This window comes from Sciurus carolinensis, chromosome X, assembly GCF_902686445.1.
Source record: "Sciurus carolinensis chromosome X, mSciCar1.2, whole genome shotgun sequence".
In the NCBI taxonomy this organism is placed as follows: Eukaryota; Metazoa; Chordata; class Mammalia; order Rodentia; family Sciuridae; genus Sciurus; species Sciurus carolinensis.
Window position 1 is genome coordinate 83,679,911 of NC_062232.1, and position 26,990 is coordinate 83,706,900.

General features: G+C 35.3%; 1 protein-coding gene across 8 annotated transcripts in view; it reads right to left on the minus strand.

Moving 5' to 3' along the window:
• Positions 1-4,234: 4,234 nt before the first annotated feature.
• The window catches only part of Zmat1 (zinc finger matrin-type 1), a 42,411-nt gene continuing 19,655 nt past the window's right edge, over positions 4,235-26,990 (minus strand). The window contains exons 2-8 of one of the 8 annotated variants that reach the window (XM_047536653.1): positions 25,533-25,580; positions 24,092-24,198; positions 20,819-20,920; positions 20,567-20,741; positions 18,962-19,030; positions 8,197-8,296; positions 4,235-7,024 (exon numbers count right to left, since the gene is read on the minus strand). In XM_047536653.1, the coding sequence (XP_047392609.1) occupies positions 5,704-7,024; positions 8,197-8,296; positions 18,962-19,030; positions 20,567-20,741; positions 20,819-20,920; positions 24,092-24,198; positions 25,533-25,580 (1,922 nt within the window). In that variant the 3' untranslated portion in view covers positions 4,235-5,703. Of the gene's footprint in view, positions 7,025-8,196; positions 8,297-11,463; positions 11,483-15,575; positions 16,411-18,745; positions 18,825-18,961; positions 19,031-20,566; positions 20,742-20,818; positions 20,921-24,091; positions 24,199-25,532; positions 25,581-26,990 lie in introns of those variants that run through there. The other 7 variants (XM_047536654.1, XM_047536655.1, XM_047536657.1 and 4 more) reach the window with 7 other exon arrangements.

The window sequence follows — 26,990 nt, forward strand, 5'->3', positions numbered from 1 at the left end:
TATCTCATTATATGAAGTTTAAATTTAACTAGTCATCCTGTATTTTATCTGGCAATTCTAGAGTTCAGAGGTGCAGGGAAGGTGTGATGAATATGAAGAGATGAAAATCCCCTTATATGCTACCAATGATGCCTTTGATTTAGTCAGCTTTTTGCTGCTGTGAACAAAAGATCTGACAGTAACAGTTTTAAGGAGGAAAAGTTTATTTTGGGGCTCATTCTTTCAGAGGTCTGAGTCCACAGACAGTGAATTCCATTTCTCAGGGCCTGAAGCCTGAGGCAGGGGAAAGCCGCTGGGGACATGGCATCAGGAAGCAGAGAGAGAGAGAGCTCTCCTCACCACCACAAAATATAAACCCCAAAGGCAGGCCCTTAATGACACACCTCCTCCAGCCACACCCTATCTGCTTTCAGTTACCACTGGATTAATCTCTATCAGGGGATTACCACACTGATTAGTTTAAAGTTCCTGTAACCCAATCATCTCACATCTGAAACTTGTATTCTCACACATGAGATACCATGTGTTAGATATATGGAGGATACCATATATCTAAATCATAACACCTTCTAACTTTTATATTTTTCCTTAAATTGGTGATTGTCTCAGCATTTCATTGTCTATCTCCAAAGCAACAATGACAGAAAGGCAGCAGTTTCATGTAATTGCTATGTCCTCTGATCCTCTCAACTACTTGAGATATTACACATGCATGTATATTCCTGTCCACTAGTATCACTGGTGAAAGTTTTAAAAATTCCAGTGCCATAGCATGACAGGAACTACCTACTATTAGTATTTTACCTTTTACAAATGAGAGAATCCATATTGCCTGCTCCAACCCCTCCCCCACTTTGCATCTCTTTCCTAAGACCATTCCTTGTACCTCCTGTCTTTGTTAAGATTCTGAGAAGAAATTATGAGGTAGGGATTTGATGAAGACAATTTAAAGGGGTAGCTCAAAAGAAAACTACTTGTGAGGCAATGAGGGAAGGAGTAGCAGAGAAATGAAACTATGATACAGTGAAAACAATAACCACAGCTCATCCCAAAGGCAGTACTTTAACTAGAATAGCCTTTTGGAGGTGTGCAAAATTGAAGGTGTAGGCCTGGTCTTAGGAATAGCAGTTCCCTTAGACAAGGACAATTCTCCAGAAATTGGAGAAATGATTGCCTCTCACCTGAAACGTGTGTGAGAGGTGGAGGATGTTTTGGACAGCACAATACAGCATCCAATACAACATATTTAATTAGATCTCCATTGGCCCTTTTATCTATTACTTCTATCAACCTTTAATATAATTAAAAATTGTCTTCACTTTCCTCTTATCTTCCTTACCATTTTTATCACAGTGTTTCTTCTATCTTCCAAGATTCATGTAATTTTTTTGTAATTGTTTTCTTCCATCATTTTTTGTTCACACCCTTCTGTTGACAGTTTCTGGGTTGTTTTTCTGATTCATTCTGTGTTTCAAAGGTTTAAATGTTTTCTTCCTTTCAGCCCATTTAAAAATTACTAGGTCAGAGTTTCCATCTGCTTTTTCTGCATTTTCTGATGTTCATATTCCACAGGTCTTGTCATCTAATGTGTTAATCTCACCTTTATATGTTTATTTCGGTGCTGTAATACTTTCTGAGATCTGCTTTCTCTAGATTCTTCTCCTACCCTCTAACATGAATTTTACATTTTCCCTTACCTTTCTGCTCTGTTCAATTTTATTTCTGAAACTAGAAGCTTCCTTTTCTATATAGATTTGTCCTGGAGGAAAATATATGCTGGATGGTCCTGAGATCCCCATGGACTTAGTTCACCACAGTTCTCTTTATCTTTTTATGATCCTATGCAATTTTCTTCACTTACCTGTATTTCAGAAACTATAATGACTTCTACTGTTTCAATTTCTCTCAAGCATATTTTCCTCTTTTGGCCATATAAACAAGAGGAATTGTTTTGGTTTATTGCAGAGATGAGATGCTCGAAAATGTTTTTTTTTTTTTGCTTGAGCAAATGAATGAAGATTTTAGTTAAGTGGGTAAACTAGAAAATGAAAAATTAATGACAGAGGCAGGCAATCTATTTTGGCTATATTAAGTTTGAGGTGTCTGCTAGCCACATGGATGTATTAAAGAGATGCAACTTTGAACTGAGAGATATTGATCAGCCCTTCCTGAATGCCATCTTCCCCTTCCTTGTTACACCCATCATCCTTCATCATTCCTGTTGTAGCCTTTATCAAATTCATATCACAATTACCTGTTTATTGGTCCATTTCCTCTGTTGGACTGTGTGGGCTTCTTGTGGAACAGAACCTATGTTCATTTCTTCCTCAGGTTCCTTTCTGGCACAATGCTAATAGCTATTATTTGCTCAATGCATGCATATAACAGGACAGCCAATTATAATTTTTTCTAAAACTCCAATTTTTGAAAACTATTTTTCAAATTAAGCCTGTTTGTTCCCTCTACTATCTAGTTCAGGGAACATCTCTAAAGTTGGGTACTATTATTTACTTGTTCTGAATACTGTCTTCAATATATTTGCCTCAGATCATATGTGAATTTATGTCTGGATATTGGTCTTTCAAACCAAAGATGTAATACATTCCCCAACATTGTTTTCACATGCAATATCTTTAACGATTTCTCCTCAAATAAGTCTTTGTATTGTCTTCCATACTCTGTGCAGAATTTTTTTAACTTTTAATATTGAATTTCATCTTAATAGATTCAGCAATCAACTCCAAAAGTGGAGATCACTTTGTATACTGTGTGTGTGGGGGGGTGGGTAGATGGATGTGTGTGTGTGTGTGTGTGTATGCCTTGATTTAGATACATTCTTTCCTCCAGATGCTAAGAGGGAGAAGATGGGAGCAGAGCAAATATGCAAAAGTTGGGTTCCAAGTGCTTGTCACCAGCTTCAACCATAAAATTAAATTTTCTGGGTTAACAAAAAATTTACTTTTGTCAAAAATGTTTATCCTAAAATCTTTGAAAATTGCTTTTCTTGAGCAAGCCTAAGGTGACTTCCTTTAGACTGTAATCAATACCACACCCTAATCACTCCAATAGCACCCTACCCAATTTAAATGTTTTTTTCTAAATTTGCATGATTCATCCACTATAATGTTATGTATTGCTAATTTTAATGGAACATTGTATCTGTACATTTTGAGAATGTCACAGTAATTTGGAATCTTAGTGAATATTTTTGATATGTAATGTTGAATTCCCCAACAGATTTAAACAAAAAAAGATTTATTTTTAAAAAAAATTTGTAATTGTAGATGGACAGAATACCTTTGTTTATTTTTATGTGGTGCTAGGGATCGAACCCAGTGCCTCACACGTGCTAAGCAAAGTGCCTCTGCCACTGAGCTACAGCACCAGCCCCCCAAAAAGATTTCTGTATAAGAATTTATCAATTCTAAAAATGTTAACAATTCAATTATCTTGTCTTGCATTTTCTATACAAAAATGTTGCATTTGTGTGTGTGTGCTCAGAAAAGACAATTTGACAATTTTGTGTCTTGGCTCTTCTCACTCTCCTTTCACTAGTATATCAAATATGGTCTTAAAAGGGGGTGATGCTATAACATAAAATGATCTTATACTAACAGTCTCTTGAAAGAAAAAAATATTTGGGGACCATCTAACTCTTTGGGACTATTTATTCAACTAGGCATAAGCCCAACAAATAATATCATGCTTTAGCACATATCTACCATTTTATTTAAATTTCAAATATAAAATCTAACTATGAAATGGCTTGCCTAAATGCAGATATATCACCATTAAAATTTACTTACTTTTTGACTAGGTTTAGCACATGAAGGGACTACTATAGCCTATTTTCCCTATTCCCAGTAACTCTGTTGGATTCTGATGGCATTCTCAAGATCATGCTGCAACTTGATGGTACAACTGGAATCCAACACTGGAATTTGAAGTCCCAGGCCATTACACTTTCTATTATACTACACTGATGCTCAAATGCTTATGGGAGTTGCTGATGATAGAAAAAGGAGCACCAGAATAAAAAATTCATCAAAATCAAACATTTTAACAGTAATAAAACCTCATGGGCCCCATTGCAATTTTCCCTTCTTTAGTTTCAAGTATTTAGCTGGTCATATTTTTCTAAGCTATCACTAAGCTCAAGACAAAGTACCAACTTCTACTAGACAAGATGTAAAAGCAATGAAATTATTATAGCTTTATGGTGTGATCTCCCCAGAAATATTAAGTACAAACTTTTTAATTATTGCCCCTTCCCTCTGAGATCAATCATCTATGGATGGAAAATGATCATTTAAATAAAACAATGTGTAGAAATTAGAACACTTTAATATAAACACTTCCAGAATATAGAGTGATTTTGTATCAGCACTTTTTGAGAACTTTTTAAAAAGTATATGTCATCTAAGTTTGTTATAGACTATTTAATTTTTCACTTTCAGAACTAGAAAATACAAAAATACACTGCAAATTAGATTTAACAAAGAAAAAATCAGTGTAAATTGTTTCATACATTTTCTTTTAAGAAAACTAAGAAACATGAACAAGCACACCAATAATAAAATACCACCAACACTAACACAAACCCAAAAAGGAATGGATTCTGCAATGCCTTTTCTCCCACAGGCCTGACCGTGCTTAGTTTCCAAGAACAACTAGGATCACGTGAGTTCAGGGTGGTATGGCTGTACACTGCAACTCTTGATAATTCTCTCATTAAAAAATAAATTATCTCTCATTGGTAAAAAATTCACTGTCACAGCAATCTGATGGACAAAGTAGAGACAACCTCATTCAGGGAAATTACATTAGATGTAAGATACATGTAAAAAGCTTTCTTTCTTTTCTTTCTTTTTTCTTCTTTTTTTAGAAAATTGAGGGAAAGTAATATGAAGAAAAGGTATACTGAATACTTTCACTTTTACAGAGATTACATTAACTGTCCATGTGAAAAATCAAATAATTATTTAATAAAACTAAACTTTTCAACCATTTCTTCAATCTTAAGGGAACAAAATCAGAAAATTTGAAATTTAAGAGCAGACTCATAACTCTTCTTATTTAATAGGTTTCCTTTTCTCTTATGTTCTTCTTGTGTTCTTATGTTCTTGTTTCTCAGAGGTTAGGTTTAGTTTTTTTGGTTCCTTTTTCAATTAAATTTCAAGTTTTAGAAAAAGGAAGAAAGGAAGGAAAGAAGGAAAGAGAAAGAAAGAAAGAAAGAAAGAAAGAAAGAAAGAAAGAAAGAAAAGAAAGAAAGAAAGAAAGAAAGAAAGAAAGAAAGAAAGAAAGAAAGAAAGAAAGAAGAAAGAAAAGAAAAGAAAAGAAAAGAAAAGAAAAGAAAGAAACCAGTTTCCCTTAACTGGCTGTATCTACCTTTCCTTTTCATCTGATGCTCTTGTGTTTGTCTAATTTCATCTTCTTAATGGATTTCTTCTTTAAAATCTAAGAGCAGATTCATTCCAAAATACTGACTCTTCTGTTTTCTTCCATAGGTTTGATTTTCTCTTCTGTTCTTCTTTCTGAAAGACTGGACATAGGCTTTTAGTGTGCTTCTTCTTTCAGTTCATTTTTAGTTTTTACACACAAAACAACTAAGCTTCCTGCACCAACAATGACCATATCAAACTCTCCTTTTCTTCACTGGATTCTCTTGTCTTTATTCAAATCATCCTTTGGCAAACTAAAAGTTTAAAATCCAAGAATTGACTCATCCCAAAGCATTTCCTCTTCTGTCCTTTCTTCAACAAATTTTCTTTTCTCTTTCCTGTGTTTACGTTCTTCTTTCTCCAAGGATACATCACGACTTTTTTTCTTTTTCCGATGCTTAAGTTTTCCTGAACTAACCTTGACTTTATCCTCCTCTCTTTTACTTTGTTGGATGCTCTTGTCTTCGCCTAAATCCAAATCCTCATAGCTCTTTTTCCTTTTATGCTTGGACTGCTCCTTCTCTTGTCTTTCTTCACCTTCTTCCAGGTGTCGTCTTCTCTTCTGGTGTCGCCGTTTATGAACTTCTTGATGGTCACTGGTGTTGTTTTCTGAGGAGAGGTGCTTATAAATTTCACATTCTACACTGTATGGGCCAGAATTATTTTCTTGTTGACTAAGGCTCAGAGGTACTGGTTTTTCTGGGAAGTAGTCTCTGGGAAGTTGACAGTACCTCACAGAGTCTAGTCTCTGTTTGCTGTCATGAGCTGGTAAGCAAAGAGGTAACTGATTTTCTACTGTTTGTGAACTACTGTATGGTCCTGTGTAGGTGTGAAAAGTCTCAAACGGGAGTCTTTGCTCAAACATTCTATGTCTGGTTCTGCTATCAACCATTTCTCTATGCCTGTGAGTTTCCACAGGGCTATCAACTATCTTTCTGAAACAAGTCTTTGGCTCTAATCCTCTGGCTTTCTGCACTTTGATATAATCATCAAGTTCATCTTGGAAAGAGTCATATGTTTTCTTTGAATGAGCTGGAAACCATTGAGGTAACTGGTCTTCCACTGGTGAACTACTGTATGATTGGTGGTAGGTCTGGGAAGTCTCAAAAGAAAATCTTGGCTCACACGTTCTCTGTCTGGGTCTAGAATCAACCATTTCTCTGTACCCACGGTTCACAGAGTTTTCTCTCATCTTTCTGAAACAAGTCTTTGGATCTAGTCCTCTGGCTTTCTGCACTTTGATGTAATCTTCAAGTTCATCTTTGAAAGAGTCATATGTCTTCTTTGAATGAGCTGGTAAGCAATGGGGTAACTGGTTTTCCACTGTTTGTGAATTACTGTATGGTCCTGGGTATGTCTGGAAAGTCTCAAAGGGGAGTCTTGGTTCATACATTTTAGGTCTGGGTCTGGAATCAACCATTTCTCTGTACCCAAGGGTTTCCAAATAATTCTCTTCCATCTTTTTGAAACAAGTCCTATACTCTAGTTCTCTGGTTTTCTGCATTTTTATATAATCTGCACATTCATCTTGGTAAGAATCTTGAGTCTTTGAATTCTTTACTAGATTGATAACAAGGGATTCTCTGCAAAAAGGACAGAACGTTCTTGTTACTAGAATATTTTATTCTGAATATTTTCTTTGCTCTCAAAATATTAGTCTAAAAACAAAATATAAAAATTCCAAATAAAATTTTTAAATTAACCTCAGGTTAAAAGTTATAAAGAATTACTTTTTATGCTAAAAAGATGCAGCAGGAATAATTAGATATTTCCCAGGCATCTCACAATTTTTGTTCTAAAGAAAACTTTCTCCAGCCTGGGATAAAATGGAGGAGCATATATAACAGATGCTGTTGTATTAAAAACCTTAAGACATATTGGAATGTGTGAGTAAAGACCATTAATATTTACTGCCCTAATAAATAGTGTGATCTGAATGTCAGAATGATTTGTGTTTTGATTGGTCAGTTACTTGGATAGATTTACAAATGTGACAAGTATTTATTCTGGAACCCTGAATTTCTTTTTTTAAAATGTCTAAGTGTAGGTTAATCTTGGCAAGTCAGGAAATTTAGCTCCTAAATATTCAGACTCAAATAATATAAATACATTCATCTAGAAAAAAGTAACAGAAAAACTATGTTTGATTTAAAAACAATAAGCCAAATATGTAAGTTAAATGTCCCTCTGTTGTGTTACCTAAATTACCCATTCCTCAACTGTACCTTCAATTTTCTCCCCTTAAAGTAACAGTTAACTAAACATTTATTGAGCTCCACCTATATACCAGGTCAGGCACCTTACATATGTTATTATATTTCCTTTTTAACAATCTTATATAAGAGTTCTTCACAATTACACACTTAATAGAAAAATGGATCTGGTATTCTGATCCAGGTCTGTGTAACAGCAAGACTTTTGTTCTTAACCACATACCTCACTGGATATTGACTGGATCATTGAAACCTTGGAACTAATCCAACCTTCTAGGATGCCTTGAATTTGTATGGTTAGCCTGAGAATGATCCCTTAGTATCTCTCTAAAAAAAGCAATGCTGTCTAGTCAGGAGGAATATCAATTAGCCAGCTCTTCTAGTATATTATCATGACAGGAGGACATGCTTGGGGACACTAATATACAATGTTACTAATACTGTCCACCATATCCAGTTCAACTCCTAAGGAAATAAATGCCTAAAGAAGTTTGTAAAACATGTTTGGTATCAGGAACATTGTGTCAAAAAACACCACTTACTTAATTTGATGTTCACTCCCTTGCATGTGGGACCGGAACATATCTAAAGATGTAAAGGTGATACTACAAATATGGCAAATGTAGGTTCTCATACTAAATGCTGAAAAAAATAGAAAGTTCAAGTTAAGAAGGTTAATATGGATACACTTAGAATCACATGATGTTAGAACAGGAGAATAGTTTATTAGAGATGATCTAGTTGAAATTGCCAAATAAAGATGGGGACCAGAGTAGCAAAATGACTTAGTCAAAGTCACAGAGCCATTTGGTAGTAGTGAGCCTCTGTGCTCATGTCTCCTAATTTAATGCCCATAATTCTTTACACTATACCACAATGCTTCTGTAGCCTTGACTTATTCCCTAAGAATCTGCTATCTGCTTGCTTATTGTTGCTACATGGAGGTATGCAGGCACCTCAAATTTAGTATGCTTGTGCAACCTCTGACTCTTTGTCCCTTGACCAACCTCTTTTTGTTTGCCCCTAATTCTTTTTCCACCCAACCAAAATATGAAATGTCCCAAAAGATTAAAGACAAACAAAAGTAAATTTTTACACTCTTACCTGAAATCACTGTAGTGCATTAGTTACCAAAAGTAATTTCCACATATTATAGAAAGGAGAGAGGTTCAGTGAGCCCCACTCATAGGATAAAAGCTGAAAGCAAAATTCTAAAACAAAACTTCTAGTTACCATTTGAAAAGATTCAAAAACTATAAAATAGAAAATGTCCAATAGCTACCTTAATAGTTTGCTTCTTAGATAGAAGTGGGAGCATAAATTAATTTTTATTGTCTTACTCATACCATCCTTCTACTTCCTCTTTGGTCAGAAGAAGCAATTGATAAATTTCATAAGTCAAATATAAAAACAATCCTACACTAGTGAATGAGGTAATAAATTGGTGCTGTAGAGATATTAGGGACAACTAAGTCACCCTTTTTATATTAAACAACAAGCTAATCATGGAAAGAAAGCTAAATTAATCATTATGAAGTATATTTGCTTTGTCTGAGTGAAGATTATTTACAGAAATAAAAGACTACTGTTAAGAGGAAAGAAAGATATTGACTTTGAAGATAGGAGAGTCTGTTTACTATTAAGATATACTCTTAGTGTGATACCAGAAGAGCTCAGCAGGTTATATAAAAATTTGAATAAATGATTCCTCAAATCTGTGCTCCTATCCCTGTGTTCTGATTTCATGCTCACCACATCACTTCCTAATTTTTATCATCTTCTTTGCTACCAAGAAAAATACAATCTAGATGACAAATATAAGGAAAAACTGGGCATTGAGGTGTGTATATATATATATTTATTAAATATATATATTTATTTATTTATTAAATATATATATATATATATATCCTACCATAAATCAATACCAGAATGACAATATGTCAACTTAAACTATAATGTTTATTGAACTTCTCTGATAAGAATCACATGGGGTATTACCCTGCAGAACATGATTTTCTTTTAGGAACAGGGACAGGGGATTCGTTTTTTAATGCATTTTTTAATGCATACCTCGTGTTATTAGTACTGAGATTTTGTGAGAAATATATCAAGGGAATATTTTTTCCAATTACTTGGTTATTTTCAGCCTCTTTCAAGTTTGTGATTAGTGGGTCACTGGTTTGATAATGATCAATTGAAGATAATGGACTTCCTGCAAAACCTAGGACTAAAGTGAATCTTCACAAAAACCCTTTTCAGGAAATTACTCCTGTCCTTATTTTAAGCCTCAGATTTACATGGCCAATATCATGTATTTTGAGGGCACCCAATTTATGCAAGATAAGCAGTAATCCTGGCATCCTCTAGATAAGTGGTCCTCAATGCTGGCTATATTAGAATCATTTAGGGGAAATGTTCATGTTATAGCTCCACATAAGACCAATTAAATCAGACTCGGTAGGGGTGGAACATGGCCCTACTCTGTATAAGCTTTTCAGATGTTTGTACTTTCAGTTATTGTTGAGCACCGGCCTTAGATTGAGACAATGATCTTCATTGTGATTATAAACTCAGATTACATATCAGAGGGTTTATGCACTTATTTAGTGCTTATAATTATAAAATACACTCTATGTGGTTTTCGCTTTAATTCTTCCTTTGTTTCTTCACAATTTCAACAGTATTACAATTCTAATAGAGATAACATAGCTTCAGAAGAGCTGCCAATCACGTATCCAGAGGTAGTTCTAAAACTGTGATGTGATTACTATTACCTTAGCCCTTGGCTTTTCTACACAATGATGTTCTTTTCTTTTTCTCAGATATAGACATCTCAGAAAATAATATATAAAAACTGTATACACACTTGTGAAAACAGGAAACCAACAAATTGATCTAAAAATCTGAACTCCTGGTCGAATCCTATAATAAACCTTCACTATTTTTTACACTGTGCATTATCTTAGAGACTGCCCCTTGGCTTGGTTGAGATTTGTTGTACTCAGCCCTGCTAGGATCCTTTGTTTCTGAGTTCATTCAGAAAATGAGGCTTCTTTGTACCTTATACTTTTCAGAATCTTCTATAACCCAACACTTGGGTGTCCAATCTTCTCCTAATCACAGCCCTATCTCAGAACTCCTTGAACTAAGGCCTTTATTTTGAAAACAGATTGGGGAAGGTATGTCTTTATAGTCTAACACTGTAGTTCCCAATTTGCCTCCATGTTGGAATCACTCAAGGAATTAAAAAAGACAAAAAACGAAAAACAAACACTAATGTGTAAGATCCATCCAGGGATGGTAATTTAATTGATTAGTGTAATGACATGAGCATTGGAATATCTAAAAGCTCCTCAAATAATTCTAGTGTGTAGTCGAGGTTGAGAATCACAGGTCTAATATATTAAAGGCACAATTGAGAGTTATATGAAAGTAAAAAAATAAAAAGCAGATTAATTTGGAACTTATGAAGAAAACCAGAAAATATCCAAATTACTTGTCTTAGAATTATGGACAGGAAAAAACATTTTTTAAACATTAACATTTGTTAAGCACCTATTCTGTGATGAGATATATGTGTGTGTGTGTGTATGTACACACACACACAAACACATGCGTGTACAAATTGTTTCACTTCACCTTTGTTCAGTCCTATGAATTTACATTATTTTCACTTTTTACCCAAAAGATTTAAGGTGAAAATGGGCAAGTGACTTCAAACACATCTCTAAATCTATTTTTATCCCTCTACATGACATTGTTTAAAATAAGCAATTAGCAAATATGAATAGAGAAAAACTCATTACCATATAAAGCATTAAGAAGTATATTGCAGAATAAAATATAACCTCTTGTCTCAAGTAGGGTGAGTCAGTTGTGGGACTATAATTGATGCAATTGTCAATGAACAGTAAAGACTATAAGAGAAAAAGTATAATACCAAGAGCTATAGTAGTAAGGGAAGTTGTGATGGATCATGGGGTACAGGAAGGATTTGAATTATAAGGAAAGCTTACCAGGGGATGAAAACAACATCATGAATGGAAGAGAAAGAAATGAGCATGATATGTGAAATTTTAACAATCTGTTCAGCAAAAAGTGAGTATCTATGTGACACCAAGCATCATGCCACAGACTAGAAATACAAAATGAATTAAACAGTCAGGTTGCCTACAAGTCCAGTGTGAGAAACAGATAAATGAACAAAGGTTTTCAATTTCATGGTAAAAGTAAGAAAGGTATGCTTAAGAGATACGGGAGAACAGTGAAGTGTAGACACATAGCATAGTCTAAGGGTCTAAAGACACTTCTCAAAAGAAGAAATACAAATGGTCAACAAATATATAAAAAAATGTTCAACATCTTGAGCGATTAAAGAAATGCAAGTAAAAACTACACTGAGATTTCATCTCACTCCAGTAAGAATGGCAATTATCAAGAATACAAGTAACAATAAATGTTGGTGAGGATGTGGGGTAAAGGTACATTCGTACATTGCTAGTGGGACTGCAAATTGGTACAATCACTCTGGAAAGTGGTATAGATATTTCTCAAAAAATTAGGAATGGAACCACCATTTTACCAAGCTATCCCACACCAAAGGATTTAAAATCAGCATATTACAATGATGTAGACACATCAGTTTTTACAGCAGCTCAATTCACAATACTTGAGCTATGGAGCCAACCTAGGTGCCCTTCGACAGATGAATGGATAAAGAAAATGTGGTATATATACACAATGGAATATTGCTCAGCCATTAAGAAGAATGACTTTATTACATTTGCCAGTAAATGGATGGATCTGGAGACTATCATGCTAAGTGAAATAAGTCAGTCCCCCAAAGCCAAAGGTTGAATATTTTCTCTGATATGCAGAAGCTAACCCATGATAGGGCAGGGGAAGGATGGAAATTCAGTAGATTAGACAAGTGGGAATGAAGGGAATGGAAGGAAAAGAAAGACAGTGGAATGAATCTGACATAATTTTCCTATTTACATATATGAATAGAACATAGTGAATCCCACCATCATGTACATACACAAGAATGGCATCCTAATTAGAATAAGAAATATTCTAAGCTCACATAACTATATCAAAGTGGATTCTACTGTCATGTATAACTAAAAAGAACCAATAAAGATTTTCAGATGAAAGTACCTTTTGAATTTCCAATTTTATTAATTTCTAGTTTTGTTGCATAGTAGTCAGAGTTGTTGGTTTTATTTTTGCTCTCTGGAATTTACAGATTGAATGTAAAGCATGTATGAGAACCTAGTTATTCTCTCAAGCCAGGTGTTAATGAGATTTGCAAAATACATAGCATATTCCAACTATGTACACTAAATTTTTGTTTGTTTTGGAAAATGTAGTTTTTTCCATAAAATATGCTATTTATGTTAATATAACATGGACTTATTTTGTTATTTTAGAAAAATTAATAATGATTAAAAATAAAAATTCTGGTTTTAATTTCCCAGTGAATCCCAATAGAAGTGATATATACACTCTTTGTGGTTCTCTATAATATTTGAGTTTTAAGGGGGTAGGTCCTGAGACCAAAATTTTTGAGAACTGATGCACTGTAGAACTGTTTGCTTTGTGATCCATTCTGAAAATCTGTTTCTTCTAATGAGTGAATTAAACTCCTTATTCTTATTGATATTCCAAAAATAAATAAATAATAAAATTTAGTGGAAAATTTGCAATTAAAGGGTCTAAAGAGGGTTGCTGGGAAAGATGTTGCCTTATCTAAACTTGGAAGGATGAAAAATAGTTAACTTGATGAAAAGTATTACAAAGAACCTTGTAGTTGCAGGAAATAGGAAAAAAAACACAGATATGTTTATAGAAACTTTTTGAAAATTGGAATTCTAGAGTAAAATGCCAGGGGACAAGTTGGGAGAGGCAAAAAGAGGTCAGATCAGAGACAAACCTAACAACTTTTTTTCTGTATGTTAGGAAACCTTGAGGTGCTTTAAGTAGTAAATGACATGGTTGGTCAACTGTGTGTTTTAGAAGGATGTCTCTTTTGGCTACAATATAGAATATGATTTTAAGAGGAGCAAGCCTAGATGTAAGGAGACTACAGATATGAAGTGAATATAATTGACCAGGCAAGAGATAATGAAGACACAGACTAAAAGGGTCTCAGTAGGGGTAGAGAGAAACAGGCAAGTTGGTGAAATATTTAGCATCAAAATTGGCAAAACAGTGACTAGATGAAGTGAGGGATAAGGGAGAGGGAGGAATCCAGAGGAATGTAAAATAATTCCCAGAATCCTGGTTTGGTAACTGAGTGGGTGGTGATCCCATTAACTGAATCTGGAATTTCAGAAGGAAGTATTGTTTTACAGAGTGGAAGAGTAAGCAACGGTGAGTATAAGTTTGAATACTTAATGGTATTTGAGATACCCTTGAGACTTTCATGTAAAGGTATCCAACAGACACTTACAGATAAGAGTCTGAACAGACAGATGATAGGCCAGAGAGATTTTGGAGATGTCAGGACATGGGTGTAGTTAAAATAATCAGAATGGGTGAAATCTCCTGAGGCAAATGTATAGGTGGGCATAGGAATAGCAATATAAAGACAAAACCCTGGAGAGTGCCACTCTTTAAACCAAGATAGTAGAGAAGGAGGAGCCTATGAAAAGTCCATAAAGTAAAGGACAGAGTTATAATGATGAATAGAGAAAGCAATGTTGAGGAAGCTAAATTAAGATGTCCACTGCATTAAAAATTTTTGAGGTCACTATGACCCAGTGTGTAGTAGCAGTAGTAGCAGGAGAGTGATACAGTGGCAGCATGAAGGCTGGATGAATATGTACCAACAAATGGTAGTGAATTGAGGAGTGAGTGAATTACAAATTAAGACAGTAAGGGTAAAATAAGTTTTTTAAAAAACCAGAAAACTTGGCTGAGAGGGGAAAAGGAGAATGCAATAGTTTAAAGGGAACTCATGGTTATATGAGGAGGAGGATCTGCAGTGGGGGGGCTCAGGGTTAGAGGAGGAGGAGGATCTGGGTAGGGAAAGATACCAAACCATTGGAATGGTTTACTTGTACCTCTTACACTCTAGAAGTGAAATGTTAAGCCTGGATCAATTCTGTTCTCCATCTCTTCTATTTCAGCACACAGGTTACTGAGTGATGCTGTGAAAATCATGTAAGTTTAGAGATTGGGTACCTCTTCAGAGTCTTGGTATCCAACCATTTTGGGTCTTAAATCCCACTTAACCTTTCCTTTTCCTTCACTTTTCCCCTTAGCAATGATTTTAAAACTGTATCACTCTCCAAGACTCTCTTCCCCTGATCTACACTCCCCCTCCTCACACTTCCCAGACAAGCTTCTTTCTTAATTTCATCAACAAAGAATTGGCCATCAGAATCAGGTGCAGTGGCATGCACCTGTAATTCCAGTGGTTCCAGAGCCTGAGGCTAGAGGATTGGGAGTTCAAAGCCAGCCTCAGCAAAAGCAACTCAGTGAGACCCTGTCTCTAAATAAAATACAAAATAGGGCTGGGGATATGGCTCAGTGGTTGAGTGACCCTGAGTTCAATCCCTGGTACCCGCCCAAAAAGAATTGGCACATTAAGGTGTGATATGATGGCAGTGGAAATGTGTTGAAGGAGTAAAAACAGGAGAAACAGTTCTAATATTTTATGATACTTGCTAATGGACAGCATATTAGTAGTCAGAGATGTACTCAAAGATTCAAGTTTAGATGACTAATAAATAGTGGTCCTACTGGCAAAGACAGAAAACTTGGGAAATTCAAGTTGGTTTTAGAAAAGATTATTGATTCAGTTTTAGATATGTTGAGTTGCATGTGAAGGCAAGGCATTTAAGTGCAATAATAGAGCAAGAAATTAGTAAGATAAACAAAACAAATATAATAAATAAAAACACATACATACTTTAGTTCCATATCGTTATGGTAGCCATTCCTGTGCTAATAAGGTCTGGGCTGGATGAAGGACATAAAGAAAGCAGTGAGAATGATGAAGAAAAAATAAGAAAAAAGATTAGATATGGAAGAAACACATATAAGCAACAGCAGATGGAAAGGAAGGTGGAAACAGAAAGGAGAAAATTGATAGTGAAAGAGTTAAGGTGGCATAAGTCAAATTGTTTTCTTCTTACCACTTGATTACTTTTAATATGGGCTTCTGCTGTCACGGTTCTTTGAAATCCTCATTAGCTAATTTAAATTCTCCAGCAATTTTTAAATACTCAAATGTTTCCTGCTCTGCCGGCAATAGTCAAGACAGGACAAATCTGTTCTTTGAGTTCTTGCTTCAGAAACTAGTGTAAAATGATTTCAATGACTGGACTAAATTGAATTGATGATCATCCCTCTCCCTCCTCATCATATGAAAACTTCACCAAAATTCTTTAGCCCTCATTATATTAACCTTGAAACTTCAGAGTGCTAAAATGATTTCCCCTTTAGTAGTGACAAAAGTGCAAACACTACTCCTAACTGACTCAGTTAAAATTTACTCTATGCCACTAAACTATAAACCACTTATTTCAGATACTCTCAGTTCAGCAAAAGGAAAAATACCTTACTAACAGGAAGCTTGTCATTTCTGTAAACATTTCCTACCTTCAGAATCCATACCATTTCTATTTCTACATTTACTTAAATCAACATTATTTAAAAGCATAAATAGCCAGAAATGGTGGTCACACCTGTAATCCCAGCAGTTCAGGAGGGTGAGGCAGGAGGCTACAAGTTCAAAGTCAGTCTCAGCAACTTAATAAGGCCCTAAGAAACTTAGTGAGACCCTGTCTCAAAATATAAAATAAAAGAGCTGGGGACATGGCTCAGTGTTAGGTGCCCATGGGTTAAATCCCTGGTACCAAAAAAATAAATAAATAAATAAAATAAAATGATAGATAAAACCTTATATGTATGGAACTTTTGGGGGTATGTTCAATTACTTTAAATAGGAAAAACAGTAGAAGTGGAGTAAGCACTTGATAAAGACTAACAGTTCACTGATTTATATATTATACTAATCTCTATTGAGGTAGTACTAATTTTGTGCCAGTTTTTATTTCTAGTACTGGAAATATAAATAAGTTAGATGAAGCCCCTTCCCTCAAAGACCTTACATTGTAATGGGAGATAAAAACACATGGAGAGATTCTTAGATATGCAGGTTAAGAAAGCATAGAAAATTAGCCTTTGAAAGAAGTAAAGTTTCCAGGCAGCAGCAGCATTTTAAACAATGAGTAGGAGTTAGCCAGAAGAGGGTTATGGGAATTATTCCAGGCAATATGACAGCATGAACAAAAGTATAGAGACAAGAAACAAGACAATAGTTTCTGAAAACCACAGTTTGCAGGCACTGACCTGCATAGATCATGGCAGGGAGTAGTAAAGAATGAGCCTGGAGAAGGCAAGCAAGAATAAGAAGGTGGATCACTATGGAGCTTAGTGTTTATACTTAGAAGATGGTGAAACAATGAAGGATTTTTAAGAAGGGGAACGACAAGGAAATATTTGCATTTTAACTAAAACACTCCAGTGGTTTAACTGAGGGTGGGTTTGGGCAGACAAAACTGGAGAGAGGGAGGGTAGTTAAGAGGTTATGGAAGGATAATGCTTTTCAAAATTTACTGAGTGCAAATCACCTAAGGAATCATTAAAATGCAGATTCTGACCAAGTAGGTCTGCAGTAGGGCTCAAGATTCTTTTTTCTAATAAGCTCCCAGGTGATGCCAATGATGCTGATCAACAACCTACAGTCTGAGTAACACAAATGTATGAAAGATGTTAAGGACCTAAATTCACTTGGGAAGAGTAGGGCTGGAGATAAGGAGATAAAATAGTGATGGCTTGGAGCCTGATTAGATATAGAAAATGAAGAAGGTACCTAGCTTTGGGGAGCTCACACTTAACTGCAGATTTCTACTTTGGATGAATGCACTTGAAATGGCTCTGAGTTATCCAGGAAAAACAGAAGCTGCCATTTGAATATGTATGTCTAAAGTTTGACAGAAAGGTCATAAGCCTACAGATGAGAGATGAAACCAGGGGAATAGATTTGAATCATATTTTCTAGAATAAGATCCAGAATGGAACTATGGGAATACATCTAGATAATGAACAACAACAAAAAAAGAGCCCATATAGAAAACAGGTAAGAAACAGAAACAGAGAAGAATCAGAGCATAAGGGATTACATATGACAAAGAACAGAGCTTCAAGGTGAGAGTAATGAACATTTCCACATGAAACAGAAATGTCTAGTATAGAAAGAATTGAAAAATAACAGCAAGTTTAGGAAAAGAAGTGGATGGAAGAGAAAGTATGAAAGGGAATAAAATACACTAGTAGTGAGAACGTGCCTGTGGGAGGAAATGAAAAAAAAAAAACATGGTTAGAAGAGCAAGTGGATCACTCCTGTCAGGATCAGTCTATATTGTGCCTAAGTGCTGGCCAGTCTTTCTTAGTTCCAAGCCCTTTGTTCATAATCTCTCCTTCCCGCTTCTGTCAACTGAAATCACAGAAGTCTGTGAAGATCTTATAGACCATGATGCATCACACTTCTGTTAATAAAAATATGTAAATGACATATATATACATATATACATATATATACATATATACATATATATATATATATATATCTCCCCCTGCAACAAAGTGTTATTAACCGAACTAGTTTATATATTTCGTCCTTCAGGGAAAACATTATATTCTCATTTCTATTCCCAAGAATGGTTAGCCAAGCACACAAAAGACACTTAAGCCATATTTAGTGAATGAAAATATCATCACAATACAGATTTAAAGTACTTCTTATGAATCAAAGATAACATGCCACCATGTAAACACCTATATTTACTTCTGAATTAATTAAGGTCATCTAAATCATTCTGGGTTTCATTTTCTAGAATACAAATAGATCAAAGTAGATGGACTTAAAAGTCCTTATTTATCTAAAATTCCATGATTCCATGAATACCATTAGCCTCTCCCTCAATAGGAATAAAATGGTATATAAATAAACTAGTGTGTTTCATGAAATATGAATGTCCCATGAAGGAGTTTTGGGATAATTTTCCTGTTTACCATTTGCATTTTATTTTGCTGGAAGAGGTTTCTCTCCTTATCTTGTTTACAAATGTCTTCCTAGCTTCATTTCTTTTGTGTTTTTTCCCAACATAATGTTGTTGGGCCATTATTGGACTATTAAGGAAGCAGGACAGAGCTCGAAGTATTTGTTTGGATTATTCGAATCCAAAGCACTGCTGGAAGAGGAAGGCATAGTCTTGTCTTTAATCCCACCTGGAGGAGGCTTGGCAGCAAAAGGCTTCAGGAAGGTTGACTCTGTAGAAGTACGAATAGGCACACCTGCTGAAATAGTTATAATGAGAAGTGATCAGTAGGTGTTCATATATTAGTGTTGCATTCACAAAGTATTACAGACATTTAGAATTCTTTAAAAACCCAATATCTTTGGACTTTTTCAGCACAGGGCTGCTGGATAGAGGAGCTCAAGTCAAAAAGAATTTCTGTGAGAATGGAAATTTGAACACTTGTTTGTCACCAAGTTTCTCAAATAAAGACATGGGAGGAAAGGAATTTTCTGCATTAGGCAGAACCAATAGAAGAGGAACCAATAAAAGTACAATAATTGTCTTGGTGTAAAACAGACAGTACCAACCTCTAAGTTGATATCTTTCTTAAGTAACATGGCAATGCATCTATTCTGCCTAGACTTATGTTTGCATCAGAATAAAATTTATGCAGTTAGGATCATGAAACTATACATGTTTCCACAATTCCATTTGTTTCATTGCTCTTTCATTTACTCTCCACGCTGAGGCCAAATCAATGAATACTGGTGACCAAAGATATGGTTTTTACAAAATACTTTTTCTTTTAGAGCACACTAATTTTTTCCCTCTTTAGATAGGAAAGCAGGAAAACATACAACAATTTAAGAGACTAGAATAAACTTAAAAACTAATTCTGGTTTCATTTGTTAAGAAAAGAGTAACTTTTAATATTGCTTCTTGTAGCATTGACTTTGCTGGGTGATGCCTATAAGGTGACTTAGGAATTAATGTTGATGAATTTTCCATGCCAGGTATACATTAGAATTATAAGGTTGAATCTACTAAGAATGTGAAAAAATATTTATTTCAGAGGATTAATCATCATCTTTTTTGTTTAGCATACAAGTTTTTCAAAATAGGAGTTGAATTTTCCAGGTTATGCTCTGCCATTTCAGGTAATTTTGGGTCACATCTCTCTGCCCTCGTAACCCAACATAACCAGAAGAAGGGAAGAAGCAATGTTTTATAATTTTCTATATCTTTTGAATTTAACATAATAAATTACTCAACAATTACTGATTGATAATGCTAGTGGTACTTGTCCTTTATATTCATAGGAAGAAAGAAATGGACAGTCTTGGAAGAAGGAGAGTCAATAACTTTTTTGCCTGCAGTTATAGTCAGGAAAGGCTGCATCTGTAATTATATTATGGTGAAGCCATTGTTCTGAACACACATTTAAGACAACGTTTTGTAAAGTACTACAGCAATAAAGAAGATGTCAAGGGGAAGAAATAAGAGAGTTAAGAGTTTATGATTTGATTACAAACTGCTAGAGCTCTAGCTGCTTGTTAATATTTGTAGCAGTATAGCAAATCACTTGCTTCTATTTAGATTTAGCAAAGTGAAAGTGAGAAATCGTAATACTTTTTAAATTCAGTTGGCAATTATAATCTCCATTGACAAAGGAACAGAAAGAGAATAAGTAGAAAAAAATAATCAAGTTATTTAAGCTGAAGTGAAAGTCTACCTAATAAAAAATGGACGGCAGAGTTGGGGGGAAAGATGGCTAGATCTTTTATTAAAGAAAAAGAGGTGAGCAGAACCTTACCCATCTCTGGTTGAAATCCTGATGGAGATACCTGATCATGTTCCTCCGTTAGTTGCTTCAGTTTTTTAGCATGGACCTTCCCCACATAATGAGACTGAGCAACAACTGGAGAACTAAAAATCATGTTGCAGAGATCACAAAATTTGTTTCTGTCCATTATTCCACTCCTATGTACCTGAAATAAGCACAATCATGTTAGAATTATTCAATAACTCAAAGTTTAGAATTATGACATTAATGTAGACAACTCACCTTAAAGTTCTCAACATGCATCTTCATTTTCTTACCAGGCACATCATTTTGTTCTCCATGCATTTGAAAATAAAACCTAACATTTTGAGCATGTTTTTCACTCTGAAAAAAGATATAATATGATTTTGTTTATTCAATAACAGAGTCATCCAATTTTATACCTCTCTGAATTTGAGGACAGTACTCATGAATTTGATTACAGTTTAACTATACTACATTTATGAAAAAAACTTCAGGTGCTTTCAAATCTCTAAATCTCACTTAAAAGAAAAATAATGCTAGAGTTTAAAAGTCAATCATTTTTAGGTTCTCATTTTTGACAGACTTCTAGTTGTTACTCAATATCAAATGTCTTCTTCCTTAGTTACAAACCCTCATCAGTGGTCCCAGCAAAAGAATATATTTTTCAGCTTCCCATTCAGCAAGATGTAGCCATGTAACTAGATTCTGGCCAGTAAGATATAAACTGAAGTGTTTGGTGGAACTTTTGGGAAGGTTCCTTAAAGGCCAGGGGATAAGCCCTTCTTCTATCCTTCTTCCCGTTTGCTTCTGGAATTAAGATGAAAAGGACAGAGTTCATTTTGGACCACAGGTAACTGTGAGGATAAAAGCCAGTTCATCAGAGCAGAAAGACATAAAATGCCTCAGTCCCTCCTAATATCATGGAGCTGTCATAGGATTCTAACACTGCCTACCTCTCAAAATATTGTTATGTGAGGAATTAACCTTTTCTGAAATCAAGCCATATTAGAAACAATCTCTGAACAAATATATAACCTAATATGTAAGAAAAACTAAGATGTTAGTGTATGGAGAAGGGAAATAAACTATTTCTGAACACACTGTTTGAGGCAACTACTCTCTTTACAGAATTTTAAATATCCATCAAAAATAAAAGGACAGGAAAGAACATACCAGAATCCCACAGCACTATCTAGTTTCAATAGATGCTTATAGATGCTTATGTTTTGCTCTATTTCTTTTGAAAGCCCTTTTTAAGAGGTAAAATTTTATAGACACAGTCCTATACCCTCATGTCCACAATCCTTTCCTCCTCTCTTCCTCCCCATAGGCAAAGATGATGTTTATTAATTCCTTTCCTGTTTTTATTCTTTGACTCTATTTACATGTATAAAGTTTATATACTGCTCTTCAAAAAATTTACAAATATTAAATCACTTAATACTTATATTTTTTCAAATTGCTTTTTAAAAAATCAGGATTATATTTGTAAGATTTATCCATATTGTTAAATACAGTTCTATTTCATTGTTACATACTATATAATATTCTACTCCATATTCTACCCATCCAGTCCTCTACCAAGGGCAGTTAAGCTTGAATTTATTTGCTATTACAAGTACTACTGCAATGAATATATATCCTAACATACATGTTCAAGAGTTTATTTAGAGAAGATACCTACAAATGGAATCCTTGGCTTCTAAGGTGCATGGATTTTCAATCTTACGAGGTATTGTAACATTCTGAAGCAATTTACATCTCCGAAGGCAGTATTTCTGTCTCCTGATATTGTTCTAAAGTGTTAAGTGTTATTAGATTTTGTTTTGCCAGTATTATGATTTTTATATGGTAGTTCAGTATCACTTTAACTGCATTTCCTGTTTGATCTCTAGTTCATATCCCATTCCCATTTTTATTTTGGGTTCTTATACTGAGTGGTAGTCCTTAATGTATTCTAGACACTAATCCTTTGTTACACGAGTTGTAAACATCACCCAATGTGTGGCTTATATTTGACTTTATTTATGACAATTTTGCATCTAATATAAATTCCCCTTACAGAGATTGTGACTTACTAAAAAGCTGTGATTTAAGGTGAAATTGCTGTAGATATAGGAAAAGAGACCAATATAATAAAACAGAAGAATATCCTCAAAACAGACCACTGGGTAGAAATTAGTATACAATAAAGAATTTACCACAAATCAGTAGGGCAAGGATGGACCATACAATAGACATCATCTATTGTATTACCGGGTTATTCATATGAAAATACTATCTAGCTTCTATGCACACAAATCAATACCAGATGAATTTAACACTTTGACATATGAAGGAAAACTTTTCAAAGTTTCAGAAGTGCATGGAATGACTTCTTAAACATATAAGCATTGATACGAAAGGAGATATTGATAAATGCAACCTCAAAACTTTTGCTACCCACATTTTTCAGGTTCAAGAAATATGCTCAGAGAGGTGAAGTGACTTGCCCAGGGCTACGCAAGTATTAATGATGGAGTTATGAATTGAACCTAGCTCTTCTTCATCCACAACCAACAAAATTTTCCTATTAGTAATTATAATAATTTAACCCTAGTCAACAAAGACTAAAATATAGTTACCAATAAGATTAGTAATGGAGAAAGTAGATGAAGTATTTTAAAAAGTCATATGGGTATTACACTGTTTAAAGTAAATATATATAGAATGTTTGGTAATCTAGATATCAGATATGAAAGAAATTCAATAGTTCATCAAATGATGTATAATGTAGGTCAATATCAAATGAAAATAAAGAACACTGAATATGAAATCAGAAGGAATCATTTTAGGCTTAATCATGCCAATGAATACACAGTGGCACAGACCTGTAATCCCAGTAACTCAGGAAACCTAGGCAGGAAGATCATAAGTTCAAAGCCAGCCTCAGCAACTTAGTGAGGCCCTAAGCAACTTAGTGAGACCCTGTCTGAAAATAAAATTTTACAAAAGGTCTGGGGATATGGTTCAGTGATTAGGTGCCCCTGGGTTCAATCCCCAATACCAAAAAAAAAAAAAAATCACCCTGGGTCTGCTTCCTAATATATTAACTAAAAGAGTAAGAACATTAAATATTTTTCTCTTCTAGCTGAAGAATTTTATGGTTGAGTGGTTAAAAACATGTGACCAAGTCAATAGCTGGTTTATTTTGTTTCTATAGTCTTCATGTATTGTAAAGGAAAACGCTAGAGTTCTACATTTTCCCTTGATTTGCATTAGTAGTTTCCTATGGAAATTATTTACTACAAGATTGAATATTATAGTTGCTTGATGGATACAACAGGAGGCAGAATGGTGGGAAGAAAGGAAAATGAACTTTGGAGTCAAAACAACTGAGTTTAAATCTGGATTGAGCCAGTATTCTTCATCAAAGGAAATAACACCACCCACTTCACAGAATTCTTGAAATAATCAAATAAGTTTACTTGTATGAAACTTGCTATATTGAAAAACTTCCTTTCAACCCTATTCCCATTTTACTTAACCAACCTCATAATGTGAAATCCTTTGTGATTCAAACTGTAGCATAACTCCACATACTTGACAAAAGTTATCCATAAAAAGTTCAGCCTTTCCCTGTTCATTCCAAGTGGCATCTATGAATAAAATAAAGGGAAGTAAGACAATGTATCACTTTAATGGATACATACAGGTACCATTTTCTTTCCTCAACCGTATATTTCATATACCACTTCAAATTTGAGTGTTTACAAGGCTGCAGTAATAGCTTTTTCTCAAATTTTCAACTTAATATGCATATATTAAGTATGCCTCTTATCTCTAATATGACAAGTTATATTCATTTAGTATGATAAGTCTAGGATACTGACATTTTAAAGGAATAATCATGGGGCATCAGTAACTTCATAAGCTTCATAGAATGATTTAGAAAAACAGTAATGAAAGACTGAATTTTAAAACCTACCCTTGATATTTTCAGTTTTACAGTAGACAATCCTTAGAAATGCATTATTTTAAGACTGTCACGTATCTCAAGACATGGCTCCAATGTTATCTAAAAATCACATGGAGCAGGTCGCGGATGTGGAGCAATGGTAGAGTGCTTGCCTAGCATGTATGAGGCCCTGGGTTAGATCCCCAGTACTGCAAAAAACAATCACCTGGAACTACAAATCATCTTTGCCCATGATAAGCAAATATCCTCCATCACTGTACAAACACTAGGACAATCATTTGGCCAAACAAATTTCATATTAGTTCCCAAAGATTGTGTGTGTGCATGTGTATCTACACTAAGATATAGAAATGTATGCTACAGTATTTTGCACTTTAGTAAGGAACACATGCCAATTAATTTTGTATTTACACTTAGTGTCCACACTTATATCTAAAGTCCTTAACATCTTCAATATATTCTACCAAAGTTCATTAGTTCATCTATAGGGTATGTATCACAAAACATCAAAATTTTGTTTATTATTTGGGCATATAATGTATAATTTTGTACCAAATATACTTTCATGAATAGATTCCACTGACTATTAAATTAAAAGATGTAGAACAAATATAACATGTCTAATCCCCAACATTAACAAAAAATAGTGAATATACATATGCATAGGAATATACAGAATGATGTGAACTAACTTTAAAAGTAGTTAACTCTGGGAAGTGCAACAAGAAAAGGAACAAGGGGAGATAAAATAACACTTAACTGTACAACAGTCTTAATTCTTACAAAAAGTATGTAGTATTTTCTAATCGAAATGATTAAAATGGCTGTCAGAAATACAGATGAATAGAACCCTCTGGTGCTTGTGCCCCCCACCTGACAGAAACCTTAATTTGAACTATTCACACATGAAAATACCTTCAAGAGCTAAGGAAATCAGTTGAGAGATTAAAACTTCCAGGTGTAAAACAGAAATACGATGCATTGAAGAGTACAGGAAGGACCATCTTACATTACCTGCATCACCCCTCCCCAAATCCCAAGTGGTACAGCATGAGAGATACCCTGTGTGTGAGGGAAGAAGAGGAAAGTCAGAACCAGACTTTGTCTTGAACCCTAACACTGGATCTGCCTCAGTAAAATCCCAAATCAAGCAGGTCCCCACAGCCCCAGATTCCAGGCTGGTGCTGAAAGATGGAACCTCTAGGCCTGTTCTGGTGCCAGTTCAGATTCTGCCACCCCAGTCTACAAAATAGACTCAGTCTCCATGTTGTTTCAATGCTGAGGCAGCCTCTGGTTCTGGGCTGTTGTGGATACAGGCTCCAGATTTGTACCTGTGGGTTGAGTCTTTAAGCCTGACCCAGTCCCAAGAAGGATCCTCCAGCCCTTGCAGCTTCATGCTTCAGGCTGGCTCCTCCATTCCCATGCTCTAACAGACCAAGATCCCGGCACATTCCACTAGATTCCAGTTTTGAACCAGGTCTCCACAGACTGAGGTTCCAGGATCACCTGTGTATCCAGACTATCCACTGATGTCCCAGGACCTACGCCAGTTATTCAGGTTCTAACCTCTAAGTGAGCACCTGCACACCCAGCCTTTAGGCAAGCACCAGCAGCCACAGGTTTCAGGTCAGCCTCGGTGCTCTAGGAATCAGAATAGCACCTATTATCCCAAGATCCAGATTAGTCCCTGCTTACCAGGCTCTACAGTGGCTTCAACATCAGGCCAGTTGTGGGCTCCAGGATGGTCATTGAGCCCCAGGCTCTAGAGGACTCATGGCCCACACCCACACCAATAGACCATTGATGCCAGGCTAGACCCCTTGTATTGAGACTCAAAGATCACTCCTAGAGACTAGATGTCAGGTTTATCTCAATGGTTCCAGGTACCAGGCTTGCCCAAGAGCTAGGCCAATCCCTGCAGACTCAGGTTATGGCCTACCCCAGCACCACTTCAGCCCTTGTGGACCCAGGCTTCAGGCTGGCTGGCAGAGGTACAAGATCCAGGCCTGCCTTTTTGGATCCAGGCCCTAGACTCATCACCAAAGTCCAAATCAACTGGTTCACCACACAGGATTTGGTCTTCAGGCCCAATCCTGAGGACTCAGGTGTCAGGCCTGCCCACCTGCTGACTTAGGCATTACTTAAGACTGCTCAAGGCCTCCAGCAGCAATCCTTCCTGAGGACCACATCAGAAGGCTGCCCAAAATCTCTATACATTCTGACACATGAAGGCTTTCCCAAAGACAGTATGTGATGACTGGAATAAGTCCCTATTTCTTCAAAGGCACAGACATTAATGTTAGGCAACAAAAAATGAAAAACAAATGAAAAACAACACCAAAAGAACATGATAATTTCCCTGTAGCTGACTCCTGCCTAATAAGAATTCAAAGTAACTGTCTCTAAGAAATTAGAGAGAAAAAAATTAAGGAAATCAAGAAAACAATGTGACAAAAATAATAAATTTAACAA